Genomic DNA, 21,602 nt, shown 5'->3' with positions numbered 1-21,602 from the left:
TGGGTCCGTACAGAGTTTCAGCTGTAGAAAACATGTGCATCTTCATATTATCTTACAACATGGAAACATGTGCATCTTCATATTAACTTACAACATGGAAACATGTGCATCTTCATATTAACTTACAACATGGAAACATGTGCATCTTCATATTAACTTACAACATGGAAACATGTACATCTTCATATTAACTTACAACATGGAAACATGTGCATCTTCATATTAACTTACAACATGGAAACATGTGCATTCATATTAACTTACAACATGGAAACATGTGCATCTTCATATTAACTTACAACATGGAAACATGTGCATCTTCATATTAACTTACAACATGGAAACATGTGCATCTTCATATTAACTTACAACATGGAAACATGTGCATCTTCATATTAACTTACAACATGGAAACATGTGCATCTTCATATTAACTTACAACATGGAAACATGTGCATCTTCATATTAACTTACAACATGGAAACATGTGCATCTTCATATTAACTTACAACATGGAAACATGTGCATCTTCATATTAACTTACAACATGGAAACATGTGCATCTTCATATTAACTTACAACATGGAAACATGTGCATCTTCATATTAACTTACAACATGGAAACATGTGCATCTTCATATTAACTTACAACATGGAAACATGTGCATCTTCATATTAACTTACAACATGGAAACATGTGCATCTTCATATTAACTTACAACATGGAAACATGTGCATCTTCATATTAACTTACAACATGGAAACATGTGCATCTTCATATTAATGTGCATCTTATATTAACTTAACATGGAAACATGTGCATCTTCATATTAACTTAGAACATGGAAACATGTGCATCTTCATATTAACTTACAACATGGAAACATGTGCATCTTCATATTAACTTACAACATGGAAACATGTGCATCTTCATATTAACTTACAACATGGAAACATGTGCATCTTCATATTAACTTACAACATGGAAACATGTGCATCTTCATATTAACTTACAACATGGAAACATGTGCATCTTCATATTAACTTACAACATGGAAACATGTGCATCTTCATATTAACTTACAACATGGAAACATGTGCATCTTCATATTAACTTACAACATGGAAACATGGAAACATGTGCATCTTCATATTAACTTACAACATGGAAACATGTGCATCTTCATATTAACTTACAACATGGAAACATGTGCATCTTCATATTAACTTACAACATGGAAACATGTGCATCTTCATATTAACTTACAACATGGAAACATGTGCATCATATTAACTTACAACATGGAAACATGTGCATCTTCATATTAACTTACAACATGGAAACATGTGCATCTTCATATTAACTTACAACATGGAAACATGTGCATCTTCATATTAACTTACAACATGGAAACATGTGCATCTTCATATTAACTTACAACATGGAAACATGTGCATCTTCATATTAACTTACAACATGGAAACATGTGCATCTTCATATTAACTTACAACATGGAAACATGTGCATCTTATTAACTTACAACATGGAAACATGTGCATCTTCATATTAACTTACAACATGGAAACATGTGAATATTAACTTACAACATGGAAACATGTGCATCTTCATATTAACTTACAACATGGAAACATGTGCATCTTCATATTAACTTATGGAAACATTAACTTACAACATGGAAACATGTGCATCTTCATATTAACTTACAACATGGAAACATGTGCATCTTCATATTAACTTACAAAACATGTGAAATTAACTTATGGAAACATGCATCTTCATATTAACTTACAACATGGAAACATGTGCATCTTCATATTAACTTAAAACATGGAAACATGTGCATCTTAATATTAAATTACAACATTGTGCATCTTAATATTAACTTACAACATGGAAACATGTGCATCTTCATATTAACTTACAACATGGAAACATGTGCATCTTCATATTAACTTACAACATGGAAACATGTGCATCTTCATATTAACTTACAACATGGAAACATGTGCATCTTCATATTAACTTACAACATGGAAACATGTGCATCTTCATATTAACTTACAACATGGAAACATGTGCATCTTCATATTAACTTACAACTTACAACATGGAAACATGTGCATCTTCATATTAACTTACAACATGGAAACATGTGCATCTTCATATTAACTTACAACATGGAAACATGTGCATCTTCATATTAACTTACAACATGGAAACATGTGCATCTTCATATTAACTTACAACATGGAAACATGTGCATCTTCATATTAACTTACAACATGGAAATTTACAACCAGTAAATAATCTCACAGATAAAAAAAATTTCTCCAAGTATCAACAACTAATAAGTATGAGTATGTTGGTTTAAAGTGGATACCGAGAAAGACACAGAACCCTTTAAAAATAAACAAATAATGCGGAGACACAACTCCTGGAGGAGGTTCAAATCAGTGTATTCATCTTTATCTACTGTGCTGGCAGCCGCCATCTGTCAGCCAACTGATTTAAAATCAGCACATGCCTCGAATGTAATAAATATGAATTATGTTGTAAAGCATGGTTATTGATAAAATATTTGTGGAAGATTCTATGATCAGGTGTCTTTTTCTACTATATCATTATATCATTTCCTATATTTGAATCTTTTCACCTTAAATCTTTAAAAAAAACACATAATTTTCTTTATCATTTTAATTTTTTTATGGACCAGGTCTAAATCAAAATGTTTCTTCTGGACAGCAATATTGTAAATAAAGATTGCCACAGTTTAATTTATTCTCCAACAAACATACAGAAAGACTTTCCTTTCCATTATTACATATTTACCATCTAGTGGGTCGCCTACTCTAAGCTGTCCATATGCTTTCACCAATCTCCCCACTACCTCGTCGTGTACACTCTCATGTAACATCTGGAACAGCAACATAAAGAAACTCTCTCAGGTAATATTCTCATCAATAAAAGGAACAAAATCAGCAATGAGACGTCTTGACAATGTTGTTTTTGAAATACACATGGTCCTACTAATGTTTTGATGTAAAGAGAGCTAAACCAGAAATCTTTTAAAACCTCATACTGCTGATTTTTGTCCTTAAAAATCTGAATATATTTTTTATAACTCCTTTACAAGAATTTTAAGCTCAACCAGGACACAGTATAAAAGAATCCCTCTGAACACAAAGCAGAAACAATATTTAGCTTGATATTTGGATAAGACCATTTCTTTTGAAATAAGTCACTACAGGATTTATACGGAAGTCAGCATCAGTAGCATGTATTCTATATACAAGCCCTATCTGCCTCTTTGCAGGAGGCACTGTACTGTAAACATACATATTTTAGTGATTACCTTACATTACCACTTTCATGCTGAACATTTTGCATTAAAGTAAACTGAATTCATTGCAGTTTCTGTATGTTGATTATATACCAACTTTTGTGGACATGCTAATTCATCATTGTGCTAATTTGCCACACATGGTAATAATGCACCAAAATTGAACTGTGCCACATTTAGTATGTTTACAGTATCAACTGAAATTTCTTTGGCATAAAGGGAAACTGTCATGATGTATGGACTGGAGGTCAGATTGAACAAATAATTCTTAATAAATTGGACTGGTTGTAACACTACTGAGTGTGTCACTACTTAAATCAGACTTCAATTTCAGATCTTGGAATATCAAAACTCACCAGTCGTCTGGTAGTCGTACATCTTTGACCAGCTGTCCCAGCACAAGCAAACAAGGCTGAGCGTACAACCATCTCTATATCAGCATCCTCGTTCACTGTAAAACAAATCCATTAGTAAACAAGTTTGTACAGAAAACCTCAACGGAATACTAACATTTACCATTGTTAAATCTAAATCATTTCTTTTGTCTTGAACAAGTAGTCATGTCAATAATAATTCTATTTTAAATGAAAAATCTATACTGTGTGTTTGAAATGATCCTTTGTCAGTGGCTAATTACCATAGCCCGGTCTGTGACTCTTACAAAAATAGGTGAAAATACAGAGTCTAAGATGTCAATTTCAGTCCTGAGACAATATTGATTGAAAAACAGACCTCAGTTCCAAACCTTATGCTGTAACTCAATCATTACATGTCATGGCATTGAAAGGTTCTGGTACAACAAAGACTGATTTGTCACAGCAATATTTGTAAGCAGAAAATGCAACTCAAAGTAAAACATGGAACATCAGGGAACAAAATAAAGCTAATTTTGATATCGTACTTTCTTGGTTATAAATCACAGCTTTTCTTCTCTGCGGTCTGATGTGCAGCTTATATACCAGTGCGGTTTAAATGTGGTAGTTAAGAGACATTGGTACATAAAACACTTACCTATCAATGCATTGTTACCTCCCAGCTCTAAGAGAAACTTTCCTGACAGAGAAACAGAAAATATTTCATCAGTCCAGATTCTGCTGAAATACAGTTATTTCATTTATCACCATTTATTTTATTACAATTCAAAACAATATAGAATGAATTTTCTTTGGCATATGAATGTATATATGTATATACATTAAATGATAATCAAGTTAACTGTCAGAATGAGATGATTTTACATTATTAAGTCTTTCATCACAAACATCAAAATAAGGATATATTTGTACCGAATCGTTCCTGCACCATCATAGACACTTTGTGGCCAACCTGAAACACACAAACATGTTCACTACAAAATCTAACCTGAATCACACAAGCATGTTCACAGGGTTTTCCATAATATTGTTAGTAGTAGGCTGTGTAGTGAAAGTAGGAGGCTGGCCTGCCGTGTACGTGTAGTCATGTACGGAACATTATTACAGAACTGGATTGGTGTAGGTGGCCAAATGATCAAAGTAGCCGGTCAAATTGGCCGGCGACCGGCTCTTATGGAAAACCCTGTGTTCACCATAAAATCTAACCTGAATCACACAAACATGTTCACCATAAAATCTAACCTGAATCACACAAACATGTTCACCATAAAATCTAACCTACAAAACCTTAGATTAATCGTAAGTAAAATTAACTTATCTGTATTGCTTGTCTATTCTTTTTCATCAAACCAATATTTCCATTTAGTAAACAGATTTTTACTTTTTGATCAAATCAATAGTTCTGTTGTTACTTTCTAACATTTCTATTTTCAGAACTTTTATGTGATGAAATAAGACCTTGAAAAACTTCATACCTTGAAAGTAAAATTTATGGAGAAATTCTTTGTACATTTCATATATTTTGTGAAAATGACACCCTTTCCCAATTTCAAGCTTTTGGTAAAACAGTAAAATGTGAACTGTCAGACGAAAAGTTTTAAACCAGATATTTTTTCAGTACTGTCTCACAGAAATACCACACAACACACCGAATGTCACTATTTTCACATTTTACAGTACCATTTCGCTAACATGTCACATCATGCATGAAAGTGTTCTGCAATGTCACTTTTGTCATACATTTAAAATACGGTCTCACTGAAATATCATACTATCATACTATTGTCACATTTTACAATACCATTTCACTTCAATATCATATCACACTCTAAAATGTACTGAAATGTCAATATTGTCATAAATTTTACAGTATTCTCTCACGAAATAACACAGGACAGACAAAAGTATACTAAACTGTTCATATTGCCATACATTTTACATTTCACTGAAATATCACACCACTTATAAGTGTAATGAAATGTTAATATTGTCATACAATTTACAGTTCCATCTCCCTGAAATATCAAACCACAGACAAATGTCACATTATACAGTACTGTCTCACTAAATATTTTCACATCACTGACAACGGGCCTTTAATGTTAATACTGTCACCCATTTTACAGTACCATCTCACTGAAACATCACCCCACTGACAAAAATGTACTAAAATGTCAGCAGAGTCATGCATTACAAACACATTACAATGTTATACCACAAAAAATCTACCTCTATGTACAATAACAAGTCATTCAACCTGAGACTTAACTTTGCGTATCCTAAATCATTTCCTTCCTACTCTCTACAACTAAACCTTCAATGGCACTTTCCTCAGGTAAGCACATTAAGTACTTTAACATTAATTGTATTACACCTGTAGCTAAATTCTCACATCTAAACCAATACTGAGTAAGTTATCCTTACTGGAGTACTACCGGTGAATGACAGCAGGTTTACTCTGGTATCCTGGGCCATCAGCGTTCTGTGGAGAAGATAAATATGAAATTATTTTTAAGTCTTAGTTTTCTTTATTGAAGATTTCTAACTTATCCAATCCCTGGTGTTCTGTCTCAATATTTCAGCAACAACAACATCAATGGGTGTGTATAGTAATAAAGTATTAATTAAAATAATTAATTTGTGATAAGACACTAAGATAATGAACCTCCTATAAATGTTTTGTTTACATATGCAGTTTATATTGAGATACACTATAATTGTAACTCTGGTAAACACTAGTCGCAATATAACGCTCAGCTAGAGAGAACTTCTCTTTAGCTCGATCAGTTGAGCATCAGACGAGCACACCAGAGGTCCCGGGTTCAATTCCTAGCTAAGGCATTAAATAAATTATGACCTCTGTTACATAATCAATGATATCAATGACAATGACACCCCCCCTCCCCTTAAGGACAACGTAACCTTGTCTCATTTTGAACAATAGTCACAGCCTAAATGCCTAAACGCAAAATATGAATGTAACCCTGTAACTCTAACTCACGTTGAACAATGCATACAGCTTGAGTCAGACCCCAAAAAGGGAATGTAATCATGCCTCACTTTGAACAAAAGCTACATCCAATGGTGAATGTAATCCTGTCTGACAATGAAAAATAGCTATATTCTGACACCTGGAAGGTCAATGTAAACCTCCCTCACCTAAAACAATAGTTCTAGCATGACCCCAAATGTTTCATGCACCTCTACTTCTCTTTGAACGATCACTCTTGCATGACCCCAAAAGGTCAATACACTTCTGCCTCACTTGGAATTTTTCTGTTAATCCTCAGCACTAACTTCAGAAAAACTCAGATTTCTGAATAAAACAACACAATAAAAGTCAACTTCTTCCTGTTGAGCATCACTTTTAGCTCACATTAAATGTTAACATGTGATAACAATCTAATAATCAGTAAAACAGATATTTGAGACAGTTTCTATAATTATGATTAACATATATATCAGGGGTAATATATGCACATTTAAGAATACAGAAGGGTTACCCTCTAAACATACTAACCCGATGTCAGCACCACCTTGAACTAAGGAACAAATGGCACCTGGTAGATTATTTGCTTCCAATACTGATGATAAAATTCTGAAAAGAAAATACAAACAACAGCTTTATAGTTGACAAATTCTACCACGAAAAGAAAAACCATTTAATTCCTGCTTAAAATTGTTTTCAAAAATACTCAAGTGAGTTCAACAAGAAATCTATTACCAATGCATTAGTTACTTAAGCTTCTTGGCCTTCTCAGATCAGAAATATGACAGATATAAAGCAGATACATACAATTATAACAGTTTCCTGTTAGGTCAAAGTTTAGACCAAAAGTTAGTGATCACGATAGAAGCATGTTGACTAATTTTATACTAACTTTGTAATGGCTACACTGACTAAAGGTGTTGTAGGAGCTCCTTTCCTGTTCAACAAAAATAAGAGAAAGCGAAATCAAATGATTACCTTATTTTTTTGGTAATTTAAAAATCTGGAATAAACTATTATTATTAACCAAACTACACATTTATACAAGATGTGAGTAAAAAATTTTAAGTATAAAAAAATAATTTTGATAATTTTATTGTTACAAAGGGAGAAAAACAGGCTGGCACCAGCTACCACAACTTAGCCCTCTTCTATTGAGTATTACCATAGCATCACATTCCCACAGACAAGTGCTATAGAGGAATTCCAGCCATACACAGCAACAGGAAAGTTGTATGCAGTGATGGCACCGACCACTCCCAGGGGGTTCCACTGCTCCATCAACAAGTGACTAGGACCTTAAACACAACACTTCCAAAACTAAGTTATCATATTTCAGAGTTTCTTGAAATTAACTTCCTTTAACAAAATGTTTCTTTTCTTCCCTCTAAAGATGGATAGTTAAAACTTCTTTTTTAAAAGTTTTTGTCATATATTTGTATGATTATAAATAATACTTAAATATTCACTCTGTTTTCAAGGAACCTATACCTTTTGATAATATTCACCCTCAGCTTTACTTAATTGTTACTACTTTCAAAACTACAAGAAATATTTTTAGTAATTTTCATAATGTTGGTAACTTCTGGATACTACTAGTGTTCTGAAGATAAATGTTTATGTGTGAACTGTTTAGGCTTCTGGTACCAGGTATTACGAGTCGAGCTAAGATCTAAAACTACAAATGCATCAGAAAGTCAATGTTCTGGTACATGAACATGGTTATTGTGCTGTTTCCTAACTCTTCTGTATTCTAGCAGTCCACACAAAATGTGATATTTTTTACAGGACATTCGGTCTGGTGAAGGGCAAAAGTTTACCGGACCAGACTCACTTTCACCAGATATTCCGGTCTGGTAAAGTTAAAAATTTTACAAGACCAAAAACGTCTCGGTGCAAATTATTATATTTATTATTAAAAGATGAGAAAAGACAAGTAGATTAAATTTCCTGTAATTTTAATCATTGATTAAGACGTGCAATATCTATTAAAATAAAAACAGATACATCTCTATATTTTAGTGTTCCGCTCCATATCTTACTCTAACCACTGCCGATTTTCTTTCCATTTTTTACTTATTTTGCGAGGAGCTCGTTTGTACTCATACTTCCTGCTAGCTTCAAGCTTCTTTATCGCTCTTTCTGTCTCCGTTATTTGAGGTTTAATTGTCTACCAGGCACCGCGCCTTCAATAAATCGCAACATTTTTGGATACCAAGTCATGATCACAAGTATGCTTAAACACTTGTCTAAAATTAACCGAGTCAAACGCTTGTTTGATAAAGGTCGGGAGGCGATTAAGTAGAAAATCTGTACCAGACATTCGGTCCGGACTTGTGCAAATCTTTACCGGACCGACGCAAATTTTACCAGACATGTCCAACGGACCGGCAGCATTTCGCATGGACTGTTCTAGTATTATTTTCATTTGAATCAATTAACTTTTATTTACTAATGTTACATACCAACAATTTCATTTTCTTTGAGTAAACTCATGTTATGATTTTTCATTCGCTCATACATTCCCAAATTCCCTCATATTCTTCTAGGTAGTGTTAAGTAAAATAACATGTACCAAAACTTACGCTCAGATGGAAAGACATGACCTGCAAACATCCTCGAAAGTCCCACAGCATAATCAATGATGTCAATGTATTCCTGTACCTCACCCTCTCCTTCTGCCAAGATCTTGCCCACCTCAAGGGCTTCCTACAAGGTCAAAGAGTGCAATTCATAATTTACTGTCAATGTCAAGTCTTTTGTTTAAAAAATCAAAGTCCATTACATTTTGTACAATTGCAAGCTAACAGACTACCATCATAAAACTAAAAATTACATTCAAGTGAAAATTTACAATATAAACTAGTTTTTATGTGGTTTTTTTTTGTCTTGATGGCTGTATGTTCCCCTGCATTTGTAGTTTGAGGCTGAATACAAAAGAAATGCTATATATAATATGTCCTTGATATAAAATTTAATACAAGTCACATGAACTTTTATTGACAAAAAAATACCCATACTATTGATAATTTATCGCAGTCACAGAAAGATTCATGATAACAATAAGTCAAATCAATTTCACTGTACAATTTATATAGATATAAAACCAGCGGGATGTATTGGGTGACCTACCAACTTTCCCAGTGCATTCTTGTGTTTCCGCAGAGCTTCTCCCATCTGTCTAACAATTTCTCCTCTCTGTGGTGCTGGTACCTGTTAACAAGGAGATTATAACCAGTAAATTATTGACACTGAAAATCTGTGACAAAAGACTTTAGAAAGTACTGTTCACTGAGTATTAACTAGTCACACTAGGTCTTTGTTGAAGCATCTGTCGGCACATTAATTAAAATTAAACTCCTCATGAATATAACTATCTATAAAGTATTCCTTTTCTTTTTAAGTGGAGCTTGTGACAAACCCTTCGGTTGATAAAAGTACATATGCTGTCTTTAAGAACAACATAGTAGGAAAAGGAAAGTTGAAAACGAAGCACTGAGCCAAGCCACAATAACAACAACCTAACTGTAGTTTGCTTAGTATCGTTATTGAAATCAGAGGTCCCAGAGGTTCTTTTAAAACTTGTAGGAGCTTCAAAAATAAAAATTTATTTTAAAAAACAAATTTCTGTCCCAAATAACAAAATAGAAAGGAATTAACAAACAGGTTAAGATTAACAAAGTCAAGTATGTGGAATGCCAGAAATCTTCCAAACAACAGTATTCAACACAATTCATCAAAAAGTATTATGTACACTTACATCAGCCCATACATTCCACGCTTCCCTAGAGGCTTGAATAGCTTTCTCATAGTCAGCTGGGCTAGCCTGTAAGTAAATCATTGATGATTTTATAATGACCAAAACTGACTAAATAACACATATATCCTTAATAACATTCAAATAATGCACAACAAAATGTATTGATCGTGTTTCATTAAAAATAAAGAGATTCTGTTCACGTTCAGCATCAAGTACAGTTAAAATCTGTCAAAATTAGTTATCTTCATAAAAGGTTTAAAAAAGGTGTCATCAAATTTGTTAAAAGTATTAAATTCCCTAATGCCAAATCTCACCCCGGAGCTCAGCTCCTTGTGACCTTAATGCGAGAGCAAATAATGCCCGACACACAACAGCAAGTGAAAAAGCATCAAGTTTAAAGTATTTGTAAAACACACATTTGGAAAATCAGATGCAAATCTTTTTACTGAAATAAAACAGATCACATTCAGTGTCACTTAGCAACTGCTTGATATTTGGCTTTAACATTCCAGCTTTTTTTTGTATTCAAGGTTTGAAAAGCTTTATCACCCTATAGGTAAATATTGATGATTATCAAACAATAACGTTATTTCTACTATCAATTCATTCTGAAGATAATTACACTTGTACTGCATACCACAGAAATCAAGGTACAAAGCAATCCAATCACATGCATTTGGCTTAGTGTGATAGCATATGGTTGATAATGCTACCATAGTAATAAGGCTAATCACCAAGCTGATTGAGGCTGCATTATCACAACTGCTGGTGTATATATCAGTGTACACTGTGTACTTGATTACTTTGTTAAAATTGTTTAATGTGTACATTGTGACGATTGCCAAAATAACCTGTGAACAGGTATTCATGATCCAAATTTAAATTCAATAAAGCTAGTGTAAAATATGAACAAAGGAAAAATTGACAGAGACTCTTGAAGCAGGTGTTCTAGAAGAGTAAGCATCTTCTGCTTCATCAGAAAAATTAAAGGAGTATTATAAGTAAATCTGTGAAATTATTTTGTTTAATGTTTGTTTTGGTGTCGTGTCGGATGCCTAGGACAATAACTGGGATTCTCCATGCATAAAAAAGGAACCTTTTCTGGCAATAAACCTCTATTGCAATATCTATGTATAGAACTATATGAAATGAAAATAATGAAAAATAAAAGCCAATTTAAAAAAAAAAAAAAAAAACAATGTGATTGTAAAATATGAGTTTCTGTATTGGTTGTGAAGATTTATTCTATATTCATTGGTAAGAAACATATATTGGCTAAGTTACATACCCAATGAACATTTTATGATCAATTAATGAGACATCAAGCAACCAATCCACAAGTACTCGGTATCTTAAGGATTGTGGTACACCTAAGTGTAATACCTTTACGACTGTCTTTCATCTTACCTGCGTTACCTTGGCAATGGGCTGTTTGTTTGCTGGGCAATATGATGTTGTTTCCTTCAAGAATGAAAATAATATACATTTTAAAACACCTATTTTACAATTTCCCTTCTGCATCAGATTAATTAATAGATGTTATCATGACTGCAGAGGAGTTATTTTCTTTCTTTGAATCATTTATGCCAAGTTAGAAAATACAAATTTTGTCAATATACTGTGAGATTTTGGGTAAAATATGCCTCACACTTCTACAAATACTTTCATAATGAAAATTGTATCTTTACGCAGTCAGATGGTACTGTTTAAACAGCAAAGTAGACTGATTCCAAACTAAACTTAAAAAGAAACACTTGATTAAATCTTTGTCAGAACAGTGTGATGTTTCAATGACTATAGAGTCACCTTCATCGGACAAATGACCAGTGTGAAGTGCATCAGCACTGATGTTTTAGTGTACAAGATGATAAGGAATCAACCAACTTCATGCATGAGTGATCATCAGTTTAAATCTCATTATGGATTTTTTTCTGCTAATATCAGATACATATGAAGAAAATATAATGCTGAGATTGTAAAAGAGCACCAAACTGTTGCTTGGTTGTTAATTGAGTTGCTCCAACATCATGTCAAAAATTGCCTCCATTTCCAAAGAGTTCCAAATAATGATAATTACTATCTACTCTTTCAGTAAGAGTAGTACATTTTGTGCCGAAAATGAAATATCAATATGTTCCTAACATGAACGTTGATGTCCTGCAAGACAAAAAGAGGCAAGTCCGCTCCAGTAATTGAACCACAGCCGATTAAAAAAAGGCGAGGTTGTTAACTATTGAGCCGACAACCAACGCAATTAAAGAGACATTATGTTAAAGATGTATTTTTAGAAATTGAATCGACTTATTGTTTACACCTTCAATCAAATGTAAGTTGTATTGATGATTCAATACTCTTAGTCTATCTGTAATGCTTGACCATTCAAATATTTGGGAAACCACTTAAAATAGAGTACTAAGGGCAGATGTACAAAAATCTTACAAAAGAAAGGAACGTTATGACTACCACCTTAATTTGGAACACCCTTTCTACAATATGGAGTCAGAGATCAGGAAAGATAATACCAGAGATGAGGCGAGTATACCAAAGAAATGGAACAGACTGGTAGAGGCGCTGATAAAAAAATGTTTAGAGTCTATCAAATTTCATGTAAGACTGGTGTAGTATGGTAAAGTGAAGCCCATGGTAAAGTGAAGCCACTTAATATTTTGTTTTCAATTGCTGTTTCTTTACTTAATTTTTTATCACTTCACTGAATTGTTTCTCAGTGAGGCATTTCACTATATTTTTTTACTTATTAACATTTTTCACCAATTGTTTTGCAATTCAACCTGACTCAATCATATAAACACATACATAACAAAAAATATGACTGAGATGGGCAAATTTAGGGTGGGGCAGGGGGGTTCACTTCACCATGGCCTTGGTAAAGTGATGCATTACACTATTTTCTTACTAATTAGCTTTTATCACCAATTGCTTTGCAATTCACCCTGATTCAATCATACACAGTGTAAATACATAAATAACAAGAGATCCCAGAGGGATCTTGGCGCCCACCATTTGAGGATCTGTTTTCAGTTCTTGAAGATTTGTTTATTTTTTTTGGTTTGTTACAGGTGTTGTAAATGTTCATGAACTGGTCTTCATTGAATGTACTCAATGATGGCACAAGATATTTTATTAAGCACCTATTAGCAAATATCAATTAAAAAAGATCCCAAAGTATTATTAGATAGCAGTCAGTTACAGGTGGATAATGGACAATATGCTTGTGCTGTATTACTGTCGACATCCAAGATGGCTGCCTGTGGGCTACCTTGATTTCAAATCAGTCCAAAAAAGGTACAATGCACAACTAGGGACCAAGGGAAACCAATATCTATGAAATATCAGAAGGATCCATCCAGTACTTCCTCAGATATAGCAGTAACAAGATTTTACTCTCAAAATCCAAGATGGCTGCCTGTCAGCCATCTTGATTTCGGATCAGTCCAAAAAGGTATAATGCACAACTTGGGACCAAAGGGAACCTGCATATGAAATTTGAGAAAGATCCATCCAGTACTTTTCCAGAAATAGCGGTAACAAGAATTGTTTACGGACGGACGGACCACGGACCACGGACCACGGACGCAGGGCGATTTGAATAACCCACCATCTATTAGATGGTGGGCTAATAAAAAATAGGTTTGGGTGGGAAAATAATGTGGCCAGGGTGTTGGTGGACTCGTATACATATACTCAGGTGTTGTACATAGTACTAAGGGTAGATAAGCTGTTATATTAACTGAGGGTGAGGCATGGGGGTTCATTTTATCACGCCCATGACTCTTCAGATACCACCTCTACTAAGAGTGAACCATCAGAAATGAATTACAGCACCTTGGAAGATTTGAACACACTGATAGAGGATCTGATGTTAAGTGATGCATCTTACACCAGCTCCACTGCGAGTGTAAGCAGTGAAGTTCACTAAAAATTGCTAGCATATGAATCAGAATCCATCAGTACCCAATGCTTTGTTGACAGAAGTGAGGTGACAAAAGTAGATTGATAAAAACCTTAAATGTAAATGCCCATGGAATAATTTATCAGAGATATGGTTAAATATCACTTGATTGTAACAATCAATTAATGTTAGAGCTTACATAGCCTTAGCATAAAGTACATGTTTATGTAATTACATCACAATGAAAAAGTTGTCCTGAGGAAGCCTCACTATAGAGGCAAAACTAGTTGACCAATAAATAACTAACCCAATCAAATTTTGATGCAAATGAACCTTCCACAGAAAAAAAGTTATGTTGGTGGTATCAAGCTATTTGCATAGTGCATTACTTGGCAGGTGATCCTAAAATATGATATCATTGTACTTAATTACGCCTGATCAATAAAGAGTACTTTTGGGCAATGTTTGTTTTCATAAAAATAACATTTTTCTTGTCAGTTAATAAGAAATAAAGTATGTGTCTTGTTCTATTCTGACACTTTTTGACATGTAAATCCTCCACATGTCCATTTACGTCACGTTGGCCTTGTTGTCGACCAATCAGATCATGTCATTCACACACACCCTTCAAAGTCAATGTCCTGGCATGTTCTTAGCTGTACAACACATCACGTGTCTCCACAATAGTGTATAAACTAGGATGTAATGTTTGGTCAAAATGACTGATAGCATAGATACCACTGGCACTGAACTATGTTAAACGGTAAATTCACGAAAGCCGCATGTCACCTATCGACTTATGCGTCGGTTTTCATCTTGTTTACCTCTCCTGATCCACCCCATTTGCCGTAATACGCGCCATTGTTGGATGATGACAGACCCAAGTCCTTGAGCCATGAATACTTGGGGTCTTCTATCAGTAAACTGGACATGGCTCTGTGTATTCGTAGCACAGGTGACTGTGTTCTCAACGTGAGTACCTTCGATGCCCTGCTAAAGATACCGAAGGTCGCCATATCTGGACGATGCCACTTTCGTAAAATAGGGTTATTTATAAGTCAGTCCTTTTCAGATAATATGAAAAAGATATATCCCAAAATAAAAGTATTTGAAACATTAGACAATAGATAACTTTGTTTGGTTTTCGGACGTAATTTGTTAGTAGTTTCTGCGTTTGATTTATGCTGGAATGTTAATAGGCCCAAAACAATTAGATAAATGGAACAACCCAATATCGTCTCGGGAGAGCTTTACCTCACCATTATTTAAGTATGATACTATAGAGGTACTCCGAACAACTTAAATGTGTGGGTGAAATCATTTCGGTAACTTAAACAAGTGACTCCAAATGTTTTAATATATTAACAAAATGAGAAAATATCAATTCAAATTGTCTTCGCTTTGATTTTGTTGATGTCAACTAACCACTCGCGATTGATTGAGGTCGTGTCCTGTATCACAATATGCCTGAACATGGTCTGACGGTGACACCTGCTGTGCCAGTGATTTTAAGAGGCTTTGCATGAATTACAGATACTTCTAGATATTATTGTCATATGAAGTAAGCAATTTCAACAGGAAAAAGGACCATGAGCAAAACACAAGACGACAACAAATTATGCAATTAAATTTATATTTGTAAATGTAAAAACAAAATAATTATTTATACGTATAATTAACATTTTAACAAGGCAGCATAATGTTACTGTACATTTTTTTTGTGAAAATATGCTACATAATATGCTACATAACTATATATATGTCGATAAAGGATCCATCGTATATATCACCAGAACAAGAAATCAAAGATCAGACTCTTCTACATCGACTGTTTATCTCGATCTTTTCCTATAACGAAACCAACATGGACAGCTTTCCATCAAGCTACTTGATAGACGTGATTATTTCAATTCCCTATTGTGGATTTCTCCATTTCTGGATAGTAATATCCTTGCATCTCCAACGTATGGTATTTACATGTCAAACGATGCAGGTGAATGAAAATTATGGGGAAATTTTATGGTCGCTGTAGTGATCTCATTGCGAAATATTCTATTTCTTTGTGTGATATGAAGCGGGACGTGTTTGATGCTCGTTAGTTTGCCTGTTGTTTCCGTTGTTGTGTACCTTGTTCTCATTTGAGAATATTACATTACTTACTTGGATTGACCAGGGCTTACATGTCAGGTGTCATCGATGAAACAGTAGACACTAACTCCTCCAGAACACCTGGTCTTATTATTAATCTTGTACTTTTTCAGGAGAACCATGTAAATGTTTCTTTTGGTCATATTTTGCCTTAGTTTTATGACATTTGGGATTTAATTATGATTAAAAAATTATTAAGAAAAGATTGAAAATGATGAAAAATTCAAAGTGAAAAAAATCACAAGCTATATATAAACAGGTTTGATATCAAAAGATACTTTAATTGAAGCGATACATGCTTTATGGCCACTAATGTATTTTCTGTAATCATGACATTACTTTCCACACAAATTAAATTGTTATAAGGATGAGATCCAGAAGACTGGATCTAGTAAGACCAGTGCATGTGGGATCATTTATGAATTTAAGTCCATAAGTAATTACTAGCTCTGATAATTCATGCTCAGGAAATATAGTTAACAAATCAACATTGACGTTTCCAGTGACTATCAAGTTTGATGTAGAAGCCAAAGGTCTGTCTGCATATACTCATGGATCATGCCAAAAAAGGCTGAATAGAGTTTTCGGAACTATAAATTGTACATAACATTTATGATTCGTCGGCAGTAATCTGTGACTACATGACTTAATCAAGTCTTAATCAAGAACGTGGACCTTGCTTTCCATAAGCCCCAGTATTCTCTGATGATTTTACAAATATACAAAAAAAGTCCTGTATAATACTTAAATATTTCTAAACCAACTTTCAGAGTTTAGAAGACATTAATAGATAAGAATATATATAGACTGGGTTAGGTTTAGGGTTTAAGTTTTAAATTTAAGTCTAAATAAGTAAAAGTTTTTTCCCCATTTTCCCCAACTCTGTTTAAACTTTCAAGAAAAGCCTCACCCTTAGCCTATTGAAAAAAGGCCCATTATGTTCTAAATGTTTCTTATCCTGGTTTCTTATATTTCTGTGCATAATACAAAAGCATAAGGTGCTACCTGATCACCTTGGCAACAGCTGCGCTCAACTTTGAAGAAAGCACAGAGATTCCAGACCTGATTTATTGCAGAATTAGCATTATTATATACTCTTTTATCCATTTTCTAATAATCTTCCTAAAGCCAAAAAAATGTTTTGTCTATAAAATTCCATGATACCGAATGAAAACCTTTTTCAAAATCAATCATAAGAAGTATTCCAGGTATAAAATTAACTTCAGTATAATTAATATTATCATATATAAGTATAGTAATTTTTCCAATGTAGCACCCTTGTAAAAATCCTAATTGATCATAATCTATAATTTTCCTCAAGACTGTTTTAACCTACATGCTATTTTATTAACATAATTTAAAAAAGATATCGGTTACCAATTTTTAATGAAATGTCTTGGATTGTCCCCTTTGATTTTTGACAATATATAATTATCGATAATGAACTCTACCGAGGAAGTGCATCGTTACCGATTTGTGATGTGTGTTCTATCAATCAAATAACAGAAATATAATAAATTTTAATTCTTTCACTTTTTTGTTTAATAATTAATCATCTATAATTTTTGTCTTCTTGTCAGTCTTCATGTTGTATGATTGTATGTACATGACATTTAGATATGGAAACTTTATTATTTCAACTTCAAAAAATTATACTTGTTGTAAGCATGCAAAGGGTCACACTTTGAAGAAACCCGTATCCCCCTTCAGTGAATCCAGAACCCCAGACGGCTAGGTGTTTCAAAACTGCGCCACCAAAGCACCGCCTGATCATGATGATACATTGTTTTTTAAGAATTTATTAGGATTTATTAGGATATATGATGGACGCAGGCTGGGAATAAGCCTCCGTGTCCATATCTGTAGATGAATTTACAATAAATAATATTCTTAATGATAAATACTTCTGGTGTTATTTCATGACTTTAAAATAAAATGTCGATTTTCTTTCCAGTGTTCATCAAATAAAATTTCGAACTGCTTAACTGTTTTAGCATCAACGACATGTTGAGGTAAACTGTTCCATACATTTTTTAGTTCTTTGACTAAAGAAATGTTTTCTGACGTCTAATCGAGAATGTTTCTTATACAATTTCTTGGAGTGTCCCCTTGTTGTAGTGGAGGATGCCATCTGGAATAGGTTTTCCGTAACTCTTGTATCATATTTATTATTTATGACTTTGAAGGTGTGAATGATGTCTCCCCTCATCCTGCGATGTTTTAAGGTAGTTTTTTTTGATAAATTTTGTTTCGGTAAAATCTTCTTATTCCTATAAATTCTACGTTGCATAACGTGAATAACTTGCTGTTTCAGTGGCCATGGTACATTTTTGTTTCTTTTTAACTCCAGCAATAATCTTTGTTTCCTGAATCAATATCAGTCCGGCTTTTTGCTTATGTTTATGGCAGACTTCCGGATTAGTTTTTGTTTACTTCCGGTTTACTCCTGTGCCGTTTGTGTGCAATAGTTGTCTTAAGTGATTCTTGGACGTGTATGTAAACAGATGTCTACGACTTAGACCACGTATGTTATGTTTCTTCCTTGTTTTGGTATGTTTTATCTTGTTTTGTAGCACAGTCGGGATTTAGGGATTTCTTCAACAACCAACCGAACCAGACGATGTCATTCCATAATTGTTTTATTCATAGTACATGTATGGCTTTCGAAATACCTAAAATAATACAAATATTATAGTATTACGTAACATGGTAAAACTCTTATAAGAATGCATCCTAAAGCAAACACACTTACGCACAACACATGGTGACATTCACATTCACGTTACTGACAATACATATTTGCTCTGTAGTACATAACTGAACAATTACTATAATGCGTAGCTTATTACAAATATGCTACACAATACTTAAATTTACATGTGACATAAATTACCTGAATCAAGATCTAAAGAGAAATAGTGGATTACATATCGTACTCTAAAGAAGATATTGTTCTCGTCCTGATCAATCAGGTGGAAATAATTGAATTGCTGTTTTGAAATAGATAAATAAATATCTTTATGAATAATTTGTAAAGATATGAACAATTTGCAACATAAATGCAAGACTCACCCTGTGTATGGCACGACGGACATCACAGTAATTTTAGATGAGGTTAACATGTTTTTCCAGTTCGAGCCCAAAATCAGAATTTATAAAGGCAAGAAAGGTTAGGCGGGAAAAGGAAGATAGAATTTAACAGCGTATGTCACAGGTCAAGTGGTCAATCATTGTCAAGAACATGTACAATATGTAACCAACAATAGTATGCCTATTCAGGGCCTGCTAGATGTATACCTTGCACAAAACAAAAGTAACCGATGCTTACGCGAATGGACACAAATAAAAGAGAAATATAATAACTAAAACAATCACATGTATTACAGAGTGCATGTTTGGTTATCGCGCCACGGGAAATCGGTATGGATGATGTGATATTTGAGGAGAAACTCATAGGTGTGACCCATCTCTTTATAATATGATGACGCTGTTTAGACTGACAGACAATAGTTGATTTGCATTTCGGAATTACATAAGCGGCATTTTTGTAACGATATAGGGAACGCACGACAAAACTGCACTTCCGGTTGGGTCTGACATTCCAATGTAAACATGGTGAAACACTGCTGTTGGGGTGATTGTCGGAGTGACGACCGCTACAGAAATGCAGATCATATGCAGGACGTGTTCTTCATACCGTTTCCCAAGCCTAAAACACAGCATGAAAAATGTAGATTGTGGGTTTCCTTGTGCGGGCGTAAAAACTGGGGGGTTACCAATGTAAACAAACACTCTTACATATGCAGCAAGCATTTCTTTGGAGGAAACGGTCCTACCATTGACCATCCCAATCCTTTGCCGGCATCTGGTACGGCCATTGATATAAAACGAGCACAGAGAAGAGCTCGACCATACCCCAGGTCCAGATCATTGCCAGCATCAGTGATAAAGAAATGTAAGTATTAGCGTTCAAATCCATAACAATACACATGTAAGGTAGAATATAGTCCGAAGCCGAAGGGTTCTGACATTTTTTTTTTTTTTTTTGGGGGGGTGGGGGGGGGGGGGGTGGGGAGGTTGCTCCAAAATTCTGCTAGTGTGGCTAAAATAATCTAAGCAAACATATACAGGTATACTGGACAAATATTACTAGTCCTATAATATATGACTTAACAATCCTGTCATAATATTTAACCTTTATTTTCAGATTTTTGACATTTACCATTTACTGCCGAATGTTTAATATCAAGACAGAATTGTGAAGTCATATATTATAGGACTACATGTGAGACATCAGTTTTATGAATTGTAACTGGGAATAAAATCCACACATAGCTACATATTACACAGTTCATTATCATTAACTTAAAGAACCTTCAAACCTTGCCTCTCCAGAGTCATGTATTTTGAGGTAAAATATACACTTTTCAAGTCAATTCAGAGTTAAATAATGTGAAGTACTTTGGTACATTTCTATAAATATTTCTATATAAAGAGATTCTGTTCACGTTCAGCATCAAGTACAGTTAAAATCTGTCAAAATTAGTTATCTTCATAAAAGGTTTAAAAAAGGTGTCATCAAATTTGTTAAAAGTATTAAATTCCCTAATGCCAAATCTCACCCCGGAGCTCAGCTCCTTGTGACCTTAATGCGAGAGCAAATAATGCCCGACACACAACAGCAAGTGAAAAAGCATCAAGTTTAAAGTATTTGTAAAACACACATTTGGAAAATCAGATGCAAATCTTTTTACTGAAATAAAACAGATCACATTCAGTGTCACTTAGCAACTGCTTGATATTTGGCTTTAACATTCCAGCTTTTTTTTGTATTCAAGGTTTGAAAAGCTTTATCACCCTATAGGTAAATATTGATGATTATCAAACAATAACGTTATTTCTACTATCAATTCATTCTGAAGATAATTACACTTGTACTGCATACCACAGAAATCAAGGTACAAAGCAATCCAATCACATGCATTTGGCTTAGTGTGATAGCATATGGTTGATAATGCTACCATAGTAATAAGGCTAATCACCAAGCTGATTGAGGCTG

The 21,602-nt window shown here is 33.9% G+C and overlaps 2 protein-coding genes across 2 annotated transcripts; one reads left to right on the top strand and one right to left on the bottom strand.

The window, feature by feature from the left end:
- Window positions 1-3: 3 nt before the first annotated feature.
- On the bottom strand, window positions 4-15,411 carry LOC132557920 (alpha-aminoadipic semialdehyde dehydrogenase-like; the record flags this gene model as incomplete). The annotated part of the gene is made up of 14 exons (XM_060222449.1): window positions 15,220-15,411; window positions 11,893-11,946; window positions 10,486-10,551; window positions 9,858-9,938; window positions 9,311-9,434; window positions 7,891-8,023; window positions 7,618-7,662; window positions 7,257-7,334; window positions 6,161-6,218; window positions 4,649-4,688; window positions 4,374-4,415; window positions 3,719-3,813; window positions 2,852-2,936; window positions 4-21 (listed from the first exon to the last, which is right to left on the bottom strand). Coding segments are annotated over exons 1-14 (1,111 nt in total), but the record flags the coding sequence as incomplete, so codon positions are not given.
- A 4,744-nt stretch (window positions 15,412-20,155) lies between these two features.
- Window positions 20,156-20,758, top strand: LOC132557919 (uncharacterized). Its single transcript, XM_060222448.1, has 2 exons — window positions 20,156-20,498; window positions 20,751-20,758. Exons 1-2 carry the CDS (start codon window positions 20,156-20,158, stop codon window positions 20,756-20,758), a joined length of 351 nt encoding a protein of 116 aa, XP_060078431.1.
- Window positions 20,759-21,602: the final 844 nt, after the last annotated feature.

This window comes from Ylistrum balloti, unplaced genomic scaffold, assembly GCF_031769215.1.
Source record: "Ylistrum balloti isolate Yb309-2 unplaced genomic scaffold, AGI_CSIRO_Ybal_v1 Utg370740, whole genome shotgun sequence".
NCBI classification, from domain to species: Eukaryota; Metazoa; Mollusca; class Bivalvia; order Pectinida; family Pectinidae; genus Ylistrum; species Ylistrum balloti.
The sequence above is the reverse complement of the archived record's forward strand: the minus strand, read 5'-3'. Positions and strand labels throughout refer to the sequence as shown.